Here is a 17,480-nt window from a genome sequence, read left to right as displayed (position 1 = left end):
CCAGGATGGGCCACATTTGGAGATGACAGCGTGCCTGGCATGAGGAAAGCCGGGGCTGGGAGGAGCATGGCGGCAGCAGAAGGTGCCGGTCAGACCTCGGTCCTGCCACTCTTGGAAGCCAGCTCCACTGCAAACACAGATGTTCCTGCTGCTTTCTCTCCCTGCCTGTGGCAATTGGGCTACTCTTCAGCCTTCCTGATGAAACTCTCGACACCTTAAGTTTCCCAATTATATCTTGCTAATGAATCCAGTGTATATTTTTCAGTACACATTGTCTTTAAAATAAAATATAATCAGTGTCTCAAAGTCCAACAGGTAATTCTGATGTAAAAATTCATTCTCTTCCTTGGTGGGGTGAACTTTTTCTTCCCAGTTATATGTATAGGTACCTCTTGTTTTGTGGGAAATACTCACTGGTATAAAAATCCATTCATTCAGTAAATATGAATGTCTCTTATGAGGCAGACATTGTTCCAGAAGTTCTATGCATTTGCAAATTTGTGTGACACAGGGCAGTCCCTACTGTCATGTAATTAATTACTCTTTAATGGAAAAAGACATGATAAACAAGTATGTTAGTTGCTGATAAGCCCTAAGGCAAAAAGTAAAACAAATAGAGGTACTGTCTTAAAGTTAGGAACAGATCCTATGAGGATCTTCCGTCGGGAATGTTCTAGGAGTACAAAAAAGGGGGAGGGTGGATTATTCTAGGTGTGTTCAAGGGAAGGGCAAGAGTCACAGTAGTGGGGGGTCATGAGCGTAGGTAGAAAGGAAATTGGAGAGACCAGAGCTAAGAGGACAAAACTCTAGGTCTTACTCTCCGTGAAGTCAGAAGTCAGCGGAGGCTATGAGAGGAAGTGTGGTGATCTGACTTAACAATTTCAGAGGATCATTCCAGCAGCTGTGTTGAGAAGAGGATGTAAAGTGGCAATGCTGGGAGCTGGGAGACTGCTTAGCAGCTTGAACAGAGAGGTGTTCAGGAGACGGGGCTGTCGGTGGAAGCCAGGTCTATCATGTAGAGCTGGCAGAAGTTGTCGATGGATTGGATGGCAACTGTGTGTGTGAGGGGACTTTTTTGGCTTAAGCAACTGGAAGAATTATGATTTACAGAGATGGGAAGACTTGGAAAGAAAGGGGTATGGTTTGGAGGAGCTGGGGAGAGGAATCGGAAGTTAAATTAAGCTGGAGATTGCAGTTAATCATGTGACTCCAGATGTCAAGCAGGCATTGGATTTACAAATCTGGATTTGAAGGGAGAGATCCAAGCTGACTATTTAGCGTTTAAAATTTTCTTCATACAGATCTTTCAATTTTTTATACATATTAAAACAATTTTTAAGGTTCATTTTTGTTGCTATTGTAAAGTAAGTTTTTTTTTTCCATTATACTTTCTGACTAGTTTTGCTTTTGTTTATATAGGCCATTCACTTTAGTGTATGTATATACCGAGCTGCTTTAATGAATTCTCTTATTTATCAATGTTTTTAAAAAATTGATTCACTGATTTCTCATCTCCTTTAAATTTTCTGTGCATTTTTACCAAATTGTTCAATTCTGTAAAGTAGCAGTTTCTTTCATGTCTCCATATGATGTCCTGTGCCTGAAATATCAATTATTTCTTGTTTTTTTCCTGTGAGTTTCTATTTATTCCCTTAAACTCCACTTATGTTTCTCATCTGTAATACGTTTCTGGGTTCCTAAGAAAGTTTCTTTTTCCATGAGCTTTAGCTGTATCAACTGTGTACCTACATTAGGGCAGACATCAAACTTTATCATCATTTTGTATGTATCTATCAGTTCGTTGGAAGTTCGAACTCTTTTGGGGTAGGAACTGGGTCTTACCATTTTTACGTCCCCAGTGTTTAGGTGAATCTGCCACATAATTGTCTGTTAGGTAATTGTATGTTGAATACATGAGTAGTTAATTTCTACATATTAAAAATGTTTTGAAACTGGATAAAGATTTTCTTTGTATAGATATTTTATAAGTGTATTAATCGTAACACTTTTAAAAATTCACTTTTGTCACTAGTGTAAAAGAAATATTTTCTCAAGTGCATTATATTTGTGTGATTATATCTTAAAAATGAAAGGCCTATTATTTTAGAAAATTAATGTACAGTATAGGAAGCTTGTTTCTGCTTTCCGTGCCATCAGATGCATAGAGGTACTTGGATTTATGAAACCTTAAATTTTGCAAATGACAAATGGGTGGATGTTACATATTTACTTACAAAGAAACTCTTTTATCTTGTTTGGTTTTTTACTTTGTGTAGGAAATGGGGAGAGGGAGAATTTAAAGTTTATATTTTTCTGGAAAGCAGTAGTAGTTGTTCTTCGAAAAGCAATTAGCTTTTCATAAAGGCAACATTTTCCAAAGCTTAGGTATATGTCATTACTAGTAGTTACTTTATATTTATTTTTGTTTTACTTTTTCAACCCATCAAGTCAGTGAATTGGCCCATGTGAAATTTTTCAGGGTGTCTACTACCTATTTCTGTTATAAACAGGTTAAGAGTTTGCCCTTGTGACACCGAAACATTTATTAGAGTCATTATTTATAGATTTTTTTTCAATGAAGCAGAAATATATTCCATCAAATAACCAATCACAGTTCATTGTTCATTGCTGAGTGCAACAGGACGTATGGCATGCTTCTCTTTTGTAGGGAGTTATAAATGTAGGCACAGAGATGAAACTGGTACCCAGGAAAAAAATGGTAAAAACGTTAAATTTATGGAATCTGTTGTATATGCTATATAGGGAGAGACTCTGAATGTTGAGGGGTTAGGGGAGAGTGGTTTCAGCTAGACCTCAAAGAGTAGGTAGGGGTTGTCTGGGTAGAGAGGCAGAACACACTAGACTGGAAACAGAATGAAAGGAACATAGGTAAGAGCTGTTAGGAGGTGTGGAAATGAGATGCTGACCTCCATCCTGACGTAGTAAGGATTTTTATGATTTATCTCATCAAAAAAAGTATTACACTTTTTCTTCACTATATTTAAAACACATTAGTTGAACTTCATGGAGGTGAGTATCAACGTTATTTGTTATCATGTTTTTATTACCAGATAATGTAGTCATATTGTTGAAAGCAAAAGAAAATGCCAATTAAAGAGGGCAAAAACAAACAAGCAAACAAAAATCCCTTAATTCCAACATCTCTAATAAGCAGTAAACATTTTGGTGCATTTTTTAACTAGATGTGAAAAACATACACGCACATTGTATTTTTATTAAGTTCGATCATATTAGAAAGTTACTTTAAAAATAGAAATATTTTATTTTCTGTGTTTTGTTTTATTTAAGGAGAAAACCAAAAGCCAAGGCACCACTTCCTCCAGCTGAGACCAGATATCTCGATGCCTCTCCAGTTGATGATACTGTAGAATCCTCTGCTTGCATCATGGAACAGAAAGAAAACACAATAGATAAAGACATGGAACTCTCAGTGGTGCTACCTGGGGATATTATCAAATCGACTACTGTTCATGGCAGGTACGACACAGCAAATGAAAGAGCAGGAGTTCCTTTTCTTCTTCGGTCATTGATACTCTGTTGCATATATACTTCTTGATTTTTTTCTTTGACAAAATACTTCATTCGTCACTCAGTTATCAATTAAATATGCCAAAGGTGATAAATTTTATCTAGTAATATTTTAGTATCAATGCTATGAATTCCACAATCCCAGTCAAGTGACTCTTGAAATTTAGAGTGATTTTTTTTCTGTTGCTACTTATTTAATAAGTTTTCTTTAAAACAAACAAACAAACAAAAAAAAACCTTTCCCAGAGGAACAGTTGTTGGTTAATATATATTAATTTTGTTTAGTCCAACTTACAAAGCAAACCAATGGCCTATAAGAAAATTCTTGCCCTTCGTCTTCAAATTATTCCTTCCTTTTTAAAGCTGCTTCTCTGAATTTGCTTTTGCAAAAGTTACTAAGTACTCTTAAAATGTCATACTCTCTTACGTATCTATAAAACTAGTAGGATTTTTTAGTTCTTTGAATGATTTCATTAATATATTAAAAATGTGGATAAGTTTAATAGAAATGTAAAATTAAACTTTAACCTAGCAAGAAGTGAAAATGTGATTTAGGAGAGTGATATTTTTAATACCTGCATAAAAATTGGAAAAATGGACTAAAGCCAAGTGTAATTTTCCATTTCATTTTGAAGTGGAAAGTTACATGAGTTGTATGCTTGGTCTTGTTCTACCTTTCACCTTCAACTGCCCGTTTGTTATCAGGAGTCGTTTTAGAAATCTAAGCTGATTTGACCTTTGGGGGGAGAGAGAGAAAGGGAGTGTGTGTAGAACAAAAGAATAAGCAACGTATTGGGTAATGCATTCTTACAGGGTGGTTTTATCTAGAAGAAACTCATTCAAGATAACCTTAATCTTAAGACTTCCCATCAAGCTTAGGTGTCACTTCACAAATTATTGAAAATATGTGAACATAGAAAGGTTTAGCATTAACAAACAATACATAATATTGGGTATTAAATTCTCATTAAATTTAAATAAGTTGCATTTTGCCATTGATTTTTGTATGGGGAGTGGTTTTGGAGATCACACGTTGAATTGTATTGGGGAGGTTGAGAAACGTGTGTCTGTCCTTGGTGGGCTTCCAGCTCAAATGCAGGTAATCACCTGGGTTGTGCTTCTGGTAGGTAAGGAAGGCATCTTGGGAGTTAGAAACTCTGGCTATCATCTTCAGTCATTGAAATAATCCTATTACCTTGGTTTAAAAATAATAATGGCAATGGATGTGTCGAGGGGTAATAAAGGCAGTTCCTCTTATTCTCCCTGAAGTCGAAGTCATTTTTTTTTAAAAAAAGTTAGTATTTTTCCTAGGTCTTTACTGATACTGAGAGGTAACAATGGTTTCCTCACCAGTACTTCTCAGACTTTCTTCTTAGGTAGGGTTTTCCTTCCCTCCTCGCCTTTGAATATCGCAGGCTTTAGCCATGTGACTCTCTGGTTCTAGAGAGTCTACTTTTCCACTTCCACACAGTTTTGAAAGTTAGTAGCTCAAGTGACACTTTTATTTATAAAAGCTCTCTAATCTTCCCAGCATGAACTTTATCCCCAACTTCCAAACTCTCTGACATTTTATACCATTGAGTTACCATATATTGTACTATGCTCTAATTAATATGCATGTCTTGTCTTCTTGATTAAACCACAAGATCCATGCAGGCTTCATTATTTTATTGTGCTAAGCACAGTTTCTTGGAATATGGCAGGCATTTAATAGATACATTAAAATGAATATTGTCTCCCTAATCTCTTAGATGTAGATGGAGGTAACGACTTAAATGGTATGTTTTAGAGACGTTTGCTTGGATAGTCCCTGGTTCTTGTCCTAGGATCTTTTAAATAAAGACAGTTTCTCCACGTAGAGACCAGAGAAGTTATGTCCCAAATTCTGATTGCTTTTGTCGGTTTGTTTGTTTTGTTTGTTTATTTTTAATTAACATACATATTATTTGCTTCAGGGGTAGAGACCTATGAATCATGAGTCTTACACACTTCACAGCACTTACCATAGCACATACCCTCCCCAATATCTATCATCCAGCCACCCCATCCCTCCCTCCCACCCCCCAGCAATCCTCAGTTTATTTCCTGAGATGAAGAGTCTCTTCTGGTTTGTCTCCCTTCCCAGTCCCATCTTGTTTCATTTTTTCCTTCCCTTTGTGCCACAACGCCTCACCTTACCTCTCAAATTCCTCATATCGGAGAGATTACATGATAAAATTTGTTTAAGCCTGAAAAATTTTCCTGGGAGCAGAATTTGTTTCCTATCAGTGTTTTCACTAGGGGGTTTGGTTCAGGGACTTGTTCTCAATAGTTTTATCATTCAGGAATGATATATATGTATCATATGTAGATGCACTGACTCATTTTTTAATATTAAGTGTTTATGATTAAAAGTGGTTGTTAGGAGTGGTTATAGATATTTTAGGCTGCAATTTGGGATATATTAAGAGTGTAATTTGGAGTGGAGGTCCTGGGTGGCTCAGTCAGTTAAGCATCTGCCTTTGGCTCGGGTCATGATCCCAGTATCCTGGGATTGACCCCTGTTTCCTACTCCCTGCTCAGTGGGGAGAACTGATTCTCCCTCTCCCTCTGCCCATCCTCCTGCTCATACTCTCTCTCTCTCTCTCTCTCTCTTGCTCTCTCTGTCTCTCTCAAATAAGTAAGTAAAACCTTTAAAAAAAAATAAGTATAATTTGGAGTATCTTGAATGTTGGAGCTACCATTGGCCCATGGTTAAAAAATGAAACACTGTTTAGCTGTATCAACAAACTGCGCAAAATACAAATTTTAGCTACCTAAAGTGAAGACCCGTGACATGGATAACTTAAACTTGTTACTATGAATGGAATAGGGAAAGTTTCAGCAAAGTAGTAGAAGAATTGGGTGGGAGATTAAGGAAGAGTAATTTTAAATAAGTTTCTATATAATGTTCTGTTAGATATTTCAGAGTTCCATATTGCCACTATGAACAGTCCTTAATAGAATTTTTTTGGGCCATCTTTTTTTAATTTGTCTAAATATTCCTTGTGTATGATATTTATTTTGATAGTATTATTTATATGCATTTCCTTTGAAAAATAATATTAGTATTAGACTAGAATATTAAGAAAACTTAAATGCTTCATTTAAGTTCAGATATGTATCTCTATATAAATATATATATATTCCCCCCCAAAATGTCTTTTTTTTTTTTTTAAAGATCATTCATTTATTTATTTGACACAGAGAGAGAGAGAGAGATAGCACAAGTAGGCAGAGAGGCAGGCGAAGAGAAAGGGGGAGGCAGGCTCCCTGCTGAGCAGAGAGCCTGATGCGAGGCTTGATCCAGGACCCTGAGATCATGACCTGAGCTGAAGGCAGAAGCTGAACCCACTGGGCCACCCAGGAGCGCCCCCCACCCAAATGTCTTCTTGGGGAATATTTTTCAAGTTTCTCTCTGTCTTCTTATACAACTTACGCAGAGATATGCTTAGAATGTTCCGTTTGCAGGAATGTGAACGCATAGCATTATCTACAGAAGAATGCCCTTATTTGTACATTGATTTTCACCAAAGAGCTTATTCAGATTAGGGAACACAATAAGATCAGAAGTGGTTATAGACTTTATGCTCAGGGGGCAAGTAAAAACTTCTGATTTAGGTCAATAACCTTACTCTCTTTACCAGTCTTTTGGTACTAGAGTTTAATGATAATGCATCTTTAAGGACCAGAAGTCACTCTAGTCTGCCATCTTGCCTTTTTGTAATCCTGGCTTACTGTTGAGGGTAGCTACGGTGCCAGCCCGCAAACCCTTGGGCATTTCTGTATTCTTGTCATGGATGATTGGATTGAAGGGAGATGGAATTAAAATGTTTACCATAGTGCGTGTCTTTGTGTCTGTATGTATGTAGTGTGTGTGTGTATAAATATGTATATTATGTGTGTATATGTATATATTTGTATGTGTACATATATGCATATATACACACATAAACATATCTCTGTGTGTGTGTGTGCGTGGGCCAACCTTTTTCACCAGGCAGAGCTGCTCTGTGCCTTACTTAAAGTAAGCATTAAAGGACACTGCTGTTAGAGATAAGGTACCAAGGGGCTGCCCTCCTCAGAAGGTGCTGCAGTATGCAACAGCGTAAGTAGTGGTGTCTCAAAGTACTTGGGAAAGTTAATTTTTAATGATAATGAGCTTATGAGCCGAACACTACAGAGAATAAGCAAATATGTGGGTATGTTTGCCTATCACCCTAGATCCTTACCTTATCATGAGGTGTCTGCCCAGTATGTAATTATTCCTCATGAAATAAGTGTTCCTTTTTCCTCTGTTTTCTTTGGGATACTTTATTTATGTATTTATGTATGTATGTATGTATTTATTTATTTATTTTGAAAGGATTCTTTTCTTTTTTTTTAAGATTTTATTTATTTGACAGAGAGAGACACAGCTAGACAGAGAACACAAGCAGAGGGAGGGGGAGAGGGAGAGGGAGAAGCAAGCTTCCTGCCAAGCAGGGAACCTGATGTAGGGCTTGATCCTAGGACCCTGGGATCATGACCTGAGCTGAAGGTAGATGCCCAATGACTGAGCCACCCAGGCACCTCTCTTTGGGATACTTTAAAAGTAGTTCTCATTTGGGAGATTTGGCAAAAGATTGACATTAATCCCCCTTTTTTTAGCCTGTGGAAAGAGCATTGTATGGCTACACTAGTACTCTCCCACAAAAGGAAGGAATGGAATCAACACCATTTATAAAAAACAAAGATAGATTTTTCTTTTATGCTCCTACCCTAAGTAGAAATTTGTTTTGATTTGAGCAAATCTGAGAATGAAAATACAAATAAAGAAAGCACAGAACTTGAAGTTAGACATCCTGGGCCCTGTGGTTGATTCTGGAACTTGCTGTGTGACCTGAGGCAAGTCATCTCACCTTTCTGGCCTTTGCCTGTAAAATTATCCAGAGACTCATTACTTATGATTTGTGACCTGGATTTACCTGTCTAACAGCACCGGTTTATAGCAGAGTTGAGAGTAAGCCCAGTTTTGACTGGCACTGGGTGGGTCAGAGAACTAGCTCAGAAATGGTTTACATGGATTACAGTGCCACCTGTTGGAAAAAGTAGACTATGAAAAATGACAATATTAGATCAGTGTGGGTCAGTTTCGTTTAAAAAAAAAAAAAAATCTGTAATACAACCGTATGGATCCCAGAGGAGTTTCACAATTTCATAACATACTTACATTTATTGAAAAGTGTCAAATAATGACACATGTGTAGTAAATACATTATATAATAGGTGAATAGAGTTGAAGAACACACTGTTAAAAATCCATTCCATGGCACAAATCATGTTGAACTTCCTAAGAATTCTTAAATTTTGGTTTAGGTACTGAGTCAGTTGTAACTGCTCAAAATAACAGTTGGAATTGTAACTGCTAAAGTATTTCAGTATACCAGAGCTGCTTGAGTTTTTATTGGAGAGACTGAAGAATCCTGTTAACTGGGCTCCAGTACTGCCTTCCACACCCCTGAGCCAGGGAGCACATAAGCCTCTGCAGGCTGATTGAACTCCTGGTTGGTGGGAAAATGTGACAGAATACTCACAAATGTCCTCTGAGTGTCATTTTTAGGTGGACTACCCTTTTCTCCTTTCCTGGCCTCCCTGCCTTATAACAATGATCCTTGTTAATTTTCTTTTTAATTTTTTATAATTACAAATGCAACACTTGGACACTATGTAAGTAGGAAAATGCGGATAAGCTAAAAAATAATTAAAATACGATGTCATTTTTAAACAGGCAGATTACAACTATTAACTTTATGGTATATAACCTTTCATTCATACATACATGCGCAGACACACACAAATGTATGTGTACACATATACCTATATAGGCACTTTTCTTTTTAACCGCTATCATGTTGCACATGCCATCTTGTTAACCTGTCCCTTTTTCAGTTAATGATTTCTAACTTTTGTGCCAGTACAATTTATCTTATCCTTTGTCTATATTTGAATTGTCCCAATTGCTGCGGGATATATTTATAGTACTTTTTTTTAATAAGGGATGTGTATGTGTGTTTAATAGGTATGTTATTAAATCACAGTTCTTGTGAAGGTAATTATTTATGACTAGCTGTGAGTGTAACATCCAAGATACATGACCAAGTAGATTTAGCCTAAAGTGGTGAACTTCAATTTTTTTTTTTACTTTTAGAAATATGTATTTTGTCTGTTTAGTACGGATGTATATTATTGTCTTCAAATCTTAAAACTGTTACTTTCTTCAAAGTGTTTCCTATAGCATCATTCAGTAAGCATTCTGAATTTTGAGATTAGGTTTATTTGTTTTATGTATCTGATCCCCTTCATTTCATGCACATAAGAATAGTTAGAGAACATTAGTTCATTCGTGAACTCACTACTGAACTAGGTTGGTTAGCGTAGGACAAATGTCAGCCCTGCAGGCAGTGTTCTAAAACTTCCCACACTATCACTGGTAAGTCTGATTGGGTTGTTGGTATACATTTGGAAGGGGCAGCGAGAACTAATTCAACTCAACTCAGTTTTGAGGATCCAGTGAAAATGGTATAATGCTTTACTGGATACTAAGACAGATTTAAAGAGTCATAATAAGGAAGAATCTTATTCATAGAATTCAGCTCCTATCGGATACTTGAAATCTATCTATTCATAATAAGTCCTTATCATCATGCATCCTCATTTTCCTGTGACAGTCCTTGTTTATACCTGTTTTCCCAGATTATTTACTGATAGTACCCTCCTCTCAGATGTCCCAGATTGGATGATAAATTACATAGCCACCCTATTGGTAAGTGGCTTTGTTTAAACACTTCCAAGGGTTGGAAATTCAATGAGACAGTTATTGGACTTCTTGCTGATCTGTGAGCTCTTTAGTGAACCATGACCTTCATTTTTGATACCCAGTTGGATCTTTAGAAATACAAAAATGGAGGTCTTATCTAGCAGGTAACACATCTAGGACAAGTTTACCCCTAATAGGTGTCATGAATGCAGAAAGAGTCACCCTAGGAGTTAGCGGGTTACTTAGTGATGTCATCATTCTTTGAAGGAAAACTGCAGCAGATAGCAGTTAGCCTCTTACAAACCATATATCCCTCCTGAATCCTGACTTAGGGTATTATTGGGCTAAAATGTAACTCTGTCAGGACTCGGGAAATTCTAATTGTGACTGCACCTTAATTGTGTATATATTCTTCATTATCTGGTCATGTAACTTCTCTAAGCTCAGTTTTTTAAAATTCATGAAATGGGAGTAGCTTTTGTGGTGGTTGTGAGCTCAAATGAGGTAATAGATACGAAATTCATATGAGTGATTGTCATTTACTTCTAAAGGGAGTAGGAAATTTCATAGGGATTTCTCCATTTCAAAGAGGAGAAAAGAGATTTTAGAGGGTCTTAAAAAATATATATGCCCTCCAGGAAATTATTTTGCAAGAGAAATCTGAAAATAGTAATGCACAGTAGTCTCTTAAATAACAGAATAAACTATAGTTCAAAGTGAGGGGGTTATATGGAGGAGGAAAATACTATTTCTTATTTGATTGAGGAAGTGATGACCAAATTCAACCAATCCTTTCCTACTTTTAATAATTTGGCTCAAGTTTTGGGTGGCCTGTTGGCATGTGCTTCCACTTTAGCAAGCAGGAACATAAGCATCCTTCCTGGGGTGATTCTGGGGTAGAACATGTTAGCTAATTGCTGTTTGGTACATCAACTTGGGATAGTTCTTCTCACAACAGAATTGTTGTTTTTGCTGGAAGTAATTTGGCTTCCAGGGGGGAAAATTCTCAACTATACGCAAGAGAAGATTTTGTTTTCTGTTGTGCAGTTTGTGACTTGCAAATCCCCAAAGCAACCCCATTGCATGTGGAACCTGCTTAAAGTTTATGTCCTGCTTTTATAGTGCTAAGGCTCCGTCATGAGAGAGTTAAGACAGTAATTCCCACTCTCAAAATCAGCTAGGTCAGGATCCTCTCTTCTGTGCTTCTAGTGCCAAATTCTGAGGCTTTAATGAACTATTTGAAGCATTTGAACTGGTCTGAGGTTATTTTTGGAAAAGGTCTAACCCAACTTAATGCTTACATCTCACATCTGTAAAGATGTCTTGACTTTAGATACAAGGCTACTAGTTCAGTTTGTAAATTAAGAAAAAATAGCTTTCATGCCTATGTGTGTATTTTAAAGCATATGAATCTCTTTTCAGTGACTTTGCTTTTTCATACATCCAATACCATGCAGATAACTCATATATATTGTGTTATGTGTGTGTGTGTGTGTGTGTGTGTGTGTGTGTGTATACATACATACACTGTTATATATTGTCTGCTGTGTGTTTAAGATACCAGATTAAGAGAGAAATAATCACTGGTTTCTATAATATCCTCATTCAGTGATACTGACCTCACTAGTACAGACATTGTATCAGGTCCTGGGAATAAACACTGCTAAGAGCTGGTCCTGTAAGAAGAGAGTTCATATCCAGGTATAAATGTAACTCAGGTAACATCTTGTGGCCACTCTGTTCCCTCAGGTCTAGATGAGATTGGCCTTAACCCCTGTTCTAGATCTTGTGGAAAGTTCACTCCCCTTTATTAAATTATATTATTATTGAAAATTCCTGAAGGTTAATGTTCTTAGAACCTCCTCTGGCTCTGACCTTTTTGTTGTTGTTTTTTGTTTTGTTTTGTTTTTAAAGATTTTATTTATTTATTTGACAGCACAAGCAGGGGGAGCAACAGGCAGAGAGAGAGGGACTCCCCCTGAGCAAAGAGCCCAATGAGGGGCCCTGTCCCAGGATCCTGGGATCATGACATGAACCGAAGGCAGGCATTTAACTGAGCCAAACTGAAGTCCTGGCTCTGACTTTATGTCTTATTTTTGGATTCTTACTTTTTAGTCTCTTCCTTTTGAAATTTCCTTTTTTTTTTTTTTTTTAAAAAAATGACTATTTATTTATTTATTTGATAGAGACCACAAGCAGGCAGAGAGGCAGGCAGGAGGGGGGCGGGGGAGTGGAAGCAGGTGCCCCACTGAGCAGAGGGCCTGATGCTGGGCTCGATCCTAGGACCATGACCTGAGCTGAAAGCAGAGGCTTAACCCACTGAGCCACCCAGGCACCCCTGAAATTTCCTTTCTTTTCTTGATTTAACACCTCGCCCTGAAGCTAAGACCAGACCTTAGTGATGGTCTGTGGGTCACCAGGAAAAGGTGAGTAAGTGCATCACATAGCAAATCATTTAACTCAGTACTTTACGCCTCCTGTTGGGTCCTTTTAGCAGCCCTCCCACACTCTGGTGTTCAGTCGTCCTGGCCTCTTCCTACTGCTTAGCTCCTCTTTCTGTTTCTCATGTCTTCTCACTCTTTTCTTCTGGCATTGGCTTTAATTGTATCAGCACTTAATGAAATAATTTGAAATCTGACTAAGTCCTTATCTCCCCCTAAATTTTTGCAATACCTTTGTAACTTTTCCCCCAAACTGTTCTGGATACAATAACAGCAACAAAAGAAAATTACCTTTTAAGACACACACACACACAAAATAAATAAATGAATGAATGAATAAATAACACAGTGGCTTTTAAAAAAATAACATGTATTATTGGTTTCAGAGGTACAGGTCTGTGATTCCTCTCCTATGTAACACGCACTGCTTACTACATTACATGCTCTCCTTAATGTCCATCACCCAGTGACCCCCATCCCTTTATTTCCTCCACTCCAGCAATCCTGTTTGTTTTCTATGATTGAGAGTTTCTTATGATTTGTCTCCCTCTCCAATTTCATCTTGTCTTATTTTTTCCTATCTTATCCTCTGATCCTCTGTTTTGTTTTTTAAATTCCACATATGAGTGAGATCATATGATAATTGTCTTTCTCTGATTGACTTTTTAGGCTTAGCCTAATTCCCTCTAGTTCCATTTGTGTTGTTGCAAATGGCATGATTTTATTTTAGGAGGGCTGTGTAATATTCCCTTGTGTATATTTTTACCACATCTTTATCCATTCATCTGTTGATGGACGTCTGGGCTCTTTCCATAGTTTGGCTATTGTGGACATTGCTGCTATAAACATTCGGGTGCACATGCCCCTTCGGATCACTACATTTGTATCTTTAGGGTAAAAACCCAGTAGTGCGATTGCTGGGTCAAAGGGCAGCTCTATTTTCAACTTTTTGAGGAACCTTCACACTGTTTTCCAGAGTGACTGCACCACCTTGCATTCCCACCAACAGTATCCGAGGCTTCCCCTTTCTCTGCATCCTTGCCAATATCTGTCATTTTCTGACTTGGTAATTCGAACTGGTGTGACGTGATATCTCACTGTGGTTGTGATTTATATTTCCCTGATGCCGAGTCATGTTGAGCATTTTTTCATGTAGGATAGTGGCTTCTTAAATCATGTATCACCCCTATTATTTACATTTGCTTTTTAGTTTTACTTTAAAAATAAAACATGACTTTTTTTCAAGTCAAAGTAAAAAATGAAAACAATCAGCATATAATCCTTTTAGATGTACAGTAGACCCCATCATTCCTCAGAACTCCACCTGTTTTCTCTCTCACTTGGTAAAATCCCAAGCCGTTTTGGTTTCAGTCTACCACTTTCCCCCAGCAGTCTGCTTTCCGTTTTCCGTTTTTTTCTTGAACATGTAGAGCCCACGACTGCCTCAGGTCCTTTGTAACTTGTAAGTCCTTGTAACTGCCTCAGGTCCTTGAAACTCATTCCATTCAGGTCTCTTGTTCTAGTGTCTTTTTTTTTTTTTCCCCCCCACTTAGAACAGTTCCTAACCTTCCTTGTTATCTTATTTTTCATCACAACATTTTTCATATCTGACGTACTATATATTTTACTTGTTTCTTTACCCTCTTTTGATCGCAGGTTGGGAAGCTGTAGCATGTGCGTAAGACTTGGCTGGAGTGCTGGTCAAAGCACATATTGCTGGGCCCCACTCCCAGAGTTTCTGAATCAGTGATCTGAACTGGGGCTTGAGAATTTGTATTTCAAGAAGGTCCTAGAGATTCCGATGTTGTTGTCCATGAGTCACACTTTAAGAACCAATGTACCAGAATTCCTCTGGCCAATACTCACTACCTCTGGTTATTTAAATTGAGTTTACATGAAATGTGTAGTTTGTTAGTCCACTATGTTAGTATTTTTCAAGTGCCTAATAGCCACATGTGGTAAGTGGCCACTGTATCAAATATGGAAAATTTCCAGTTGGACAGCACTGCTCTAGAACATAATAAACTACATAGAGATGGATTTCTATTCTGCTCCCCCCACCCCGAGTCATATCCCCATATTTATATATGTGGTCTACTTGGCATTTACTTTAGTGTAAGGCTTAAGATGGAGATATAAGTTTTATTTGTCAGATGCCGAGTCAGTCTTCCATACCATTTGCTGAAGACTCAGATTTTTCCCCAGAAATTTGAAATACCATTATCATATGCAGTATTAAATTCTCATCTGCATTTGTGTCTGTTATAGAACTTTCTGGCCTGTTGCATTTGTCTGTCTGGAAATAGGAATATTTTCAAGACAAAATTGGAATTCTGGAATTATTGAGCAAAGAATTAAGCAGAATTATTGAATGAAAGAATAAAGTCATAAGAAAGTTCTATGATTTTTATTTTTTATTTTTTAAAGATATTTATTTGTTTTGAGAGAGAGAGAGAGAGAAAGAGCACACATGAGCAGGAGGAGAGGCAGGGGGAGAAGGAGAAGCAGACTTTATGCTGAGCAGGGAGTGCCATGTGGGGCTTGGTGCCAGGACTCCAGGATCATGACCTGAGCCTTAAGCAGACACTTAACTGACTGAGCCACCCAGGTGCCCCTTTAGTTGACTTTTAAAGAGATGTTTTTATAAGAAAATATTTAGGCAGTGTTGAATTCAAAAGGCATGATGTAGGTCCAGTCAGCCTGCAACCTTTTTGCCATGAAGTCTGATTCCTTGTGCAAAGATTATAGATGACCAAATTGACTGAGGGAATAGGCCATTATTGTAATATTTTTGGCCCATTATGCACTTCTTTTATTAAATTAGAAAACAAGGGGTGCCTGGGTAGCTCAGTGTGTTAAAGCCTCTGCCTTTGGCTCAGGTCATGATCTCAGGGTCCTGGGATCGAGCCCCGCATCGGGCTCTCTGCTCAGCGGGGAGCTTCTTCTTCTTCTTCTATCTCTGCCTACTTGTGATCTCTGTCAAATAAATAAATAAAATCTTTTTTAAAAAAATTAGAAAACTAATGTCACAGATAAAAAACAATACTCATTAATGCATATCAAAAAGGTTAAATAAGTGTGTATAGAGTGTTAAATGCTTACCTTTTAAAAATGGAAAATATCTTTCTCCTTAAATGTTTATATTTTTGTACATGGGGGATAAAAATGGTAGCATTAGTAACTTTCTATTTTGTTAACTTTTGTGTATTTCTGACAGAGATTCTACAGAATGCACATTTAAGAGGTAAAATGTTTAAAGTATAAGCTTTAGTGTTTTTACATTTATTACTTGGCACATTTATATGTGGAGAGAGAAATCCAATCTGAACATAACACTGTTTATTCATAGACAGTAGTAGACAACTCTCCATTTTGGTTGTCAGTGAAAGTTCTCTCCTCTTCCAGCTTTAGTGTATTTATAATTACATTGTATTTACCTAGACATTACCTAATCCCTTTATACTTTATTTACTATCAGAGAAAGGAGGTACCATGTCCAAGTCAAGAATTTTTATGTAGCATCAAATTGCTCTCATAGAGTATTACGTTACCAGAAAACTAACTTGAATAAGACCATTATGCTAATCTTCCTGTGGATGAAATTTAATATCTACTACTCAGTGTCAACATTTGGGTGATCATAAACAAATTTATGTATAAGCGTACCAAGTGGCTCCAGAAGATATAAAACTCCTAAGTTATTATTTTGGGAACATCTAATAAAGGCATAGGAAACTTATTTTGAGGACTGAAACATATATATATATATATATATATATATATATATATTTTACTGAGGGGCTTAGGTTTTTATTATTTTTCTTGATATATGTATAATGGGGTGCTACTTGTAGGTGGGAGAGGAGAAGAGATGTGAAGGGATGGGCAATAAGTCACAGAAGGTGAGGGTGAGGTAGGTGGGTGAACACAGGGCTTGGTGTGAGAATCCATATAAGGTGTTGTTTAATCCCAAGACCACACAATGTCAGACAGCTAACCCTCTTCCAGGAGGAGACTGCTTCTGTAGAAAAGTTGAACCAAACAGGCTACAGATGAGGGAACTCCCCTTAAGAGAGCCAGGATGAGGTGCATATGAAAACAAATGGACTAAATTAAAAATGTCAGACTCAGTGATGATTCCTAGCCTCATTTCCCTGTCAAGTTCCTGAAAGCCAGGAGCTAGGTTCATATTATGTAGTCAAGAAACTGGAGAATTTTTTTACCAACATTTATATTTCCCCATGGAAAAATACTTGATTGCCATCAAATGAAGCCCATCAACTTATACCTTCATTCATGAAAATGGGACTTTTACAGAGTGTTTTAGTGCCTCACTCTTAAATATGAACTAACAGCTTAAGATCACCAGACATTTGAGGAAAGCACAGACTACAAAAGATTTTTTAGTGTTCTTTACTTAAGGGCTGACAATTAAGAAGGACTCGGAGACCATATTGTTCTTTTGTGGATGTGAATGAAATTTAACACTTAATCATGAGCTGAGATTATACATTTACTTGGTTACTTTTTAGTTGTTACAGCACAAGTGCCCATAATGTTTTACTGTCAAGAACCAGACAGTAAATAAGTTAGGCTTTGTGGACCATTCAGTTTCCATCACATCTACTCAAATCTGCCATTTTAACACAGAAGCAGCCCTAGATATTATGGAA

At 37.2% G+C, this 17,480-nt stretch overlaps 1 protein-coding gene across 9 annotated transcripts in view; it reads left to right on the top strand.

Moving 5' to 3' along the window:
* Positions 1-17,480, top strand: part of COBLL1 (cordon-bleu WH2 repeat protein like 1) — a 171,702-nt gene that overhangs the window by 105,359 nt on the left and 48,863 nt on the right. For all 9 annotated transcript variants that reach the window (XM_032355778.1, XM_032355777.1, XM_032355776.1 and 6 more), the window contains one exon: positions 3,310-3,498. In XM_032355778.1, the coding sequence (XP_032211669.1) occupies positions 3,310-3,498 (189 nt within the window). The remainder of the gene's footprint in view (positions 1-3,309; positions 3,499-17,480) is intronic.

This window comes from Mustela erminea, chromosome 8 (assembly GCF_009829155.1).
Source record: "Mustela erminea isolate mMusErm1 chromosome 8, mMusErm1.Pri, whole genome shotgun sequence".
Lineage (NCBI taxonomy): Eukaryota > Metazoa > Chordata > Mammalia > Carnivora > Mustelidae > Mustela > Mustela erminea.
The sequence above is the reverse complement of the archived record's forward strand: the minus strand, read 5'-3'. Positions and strand labels throughout refer to the sequence as shown.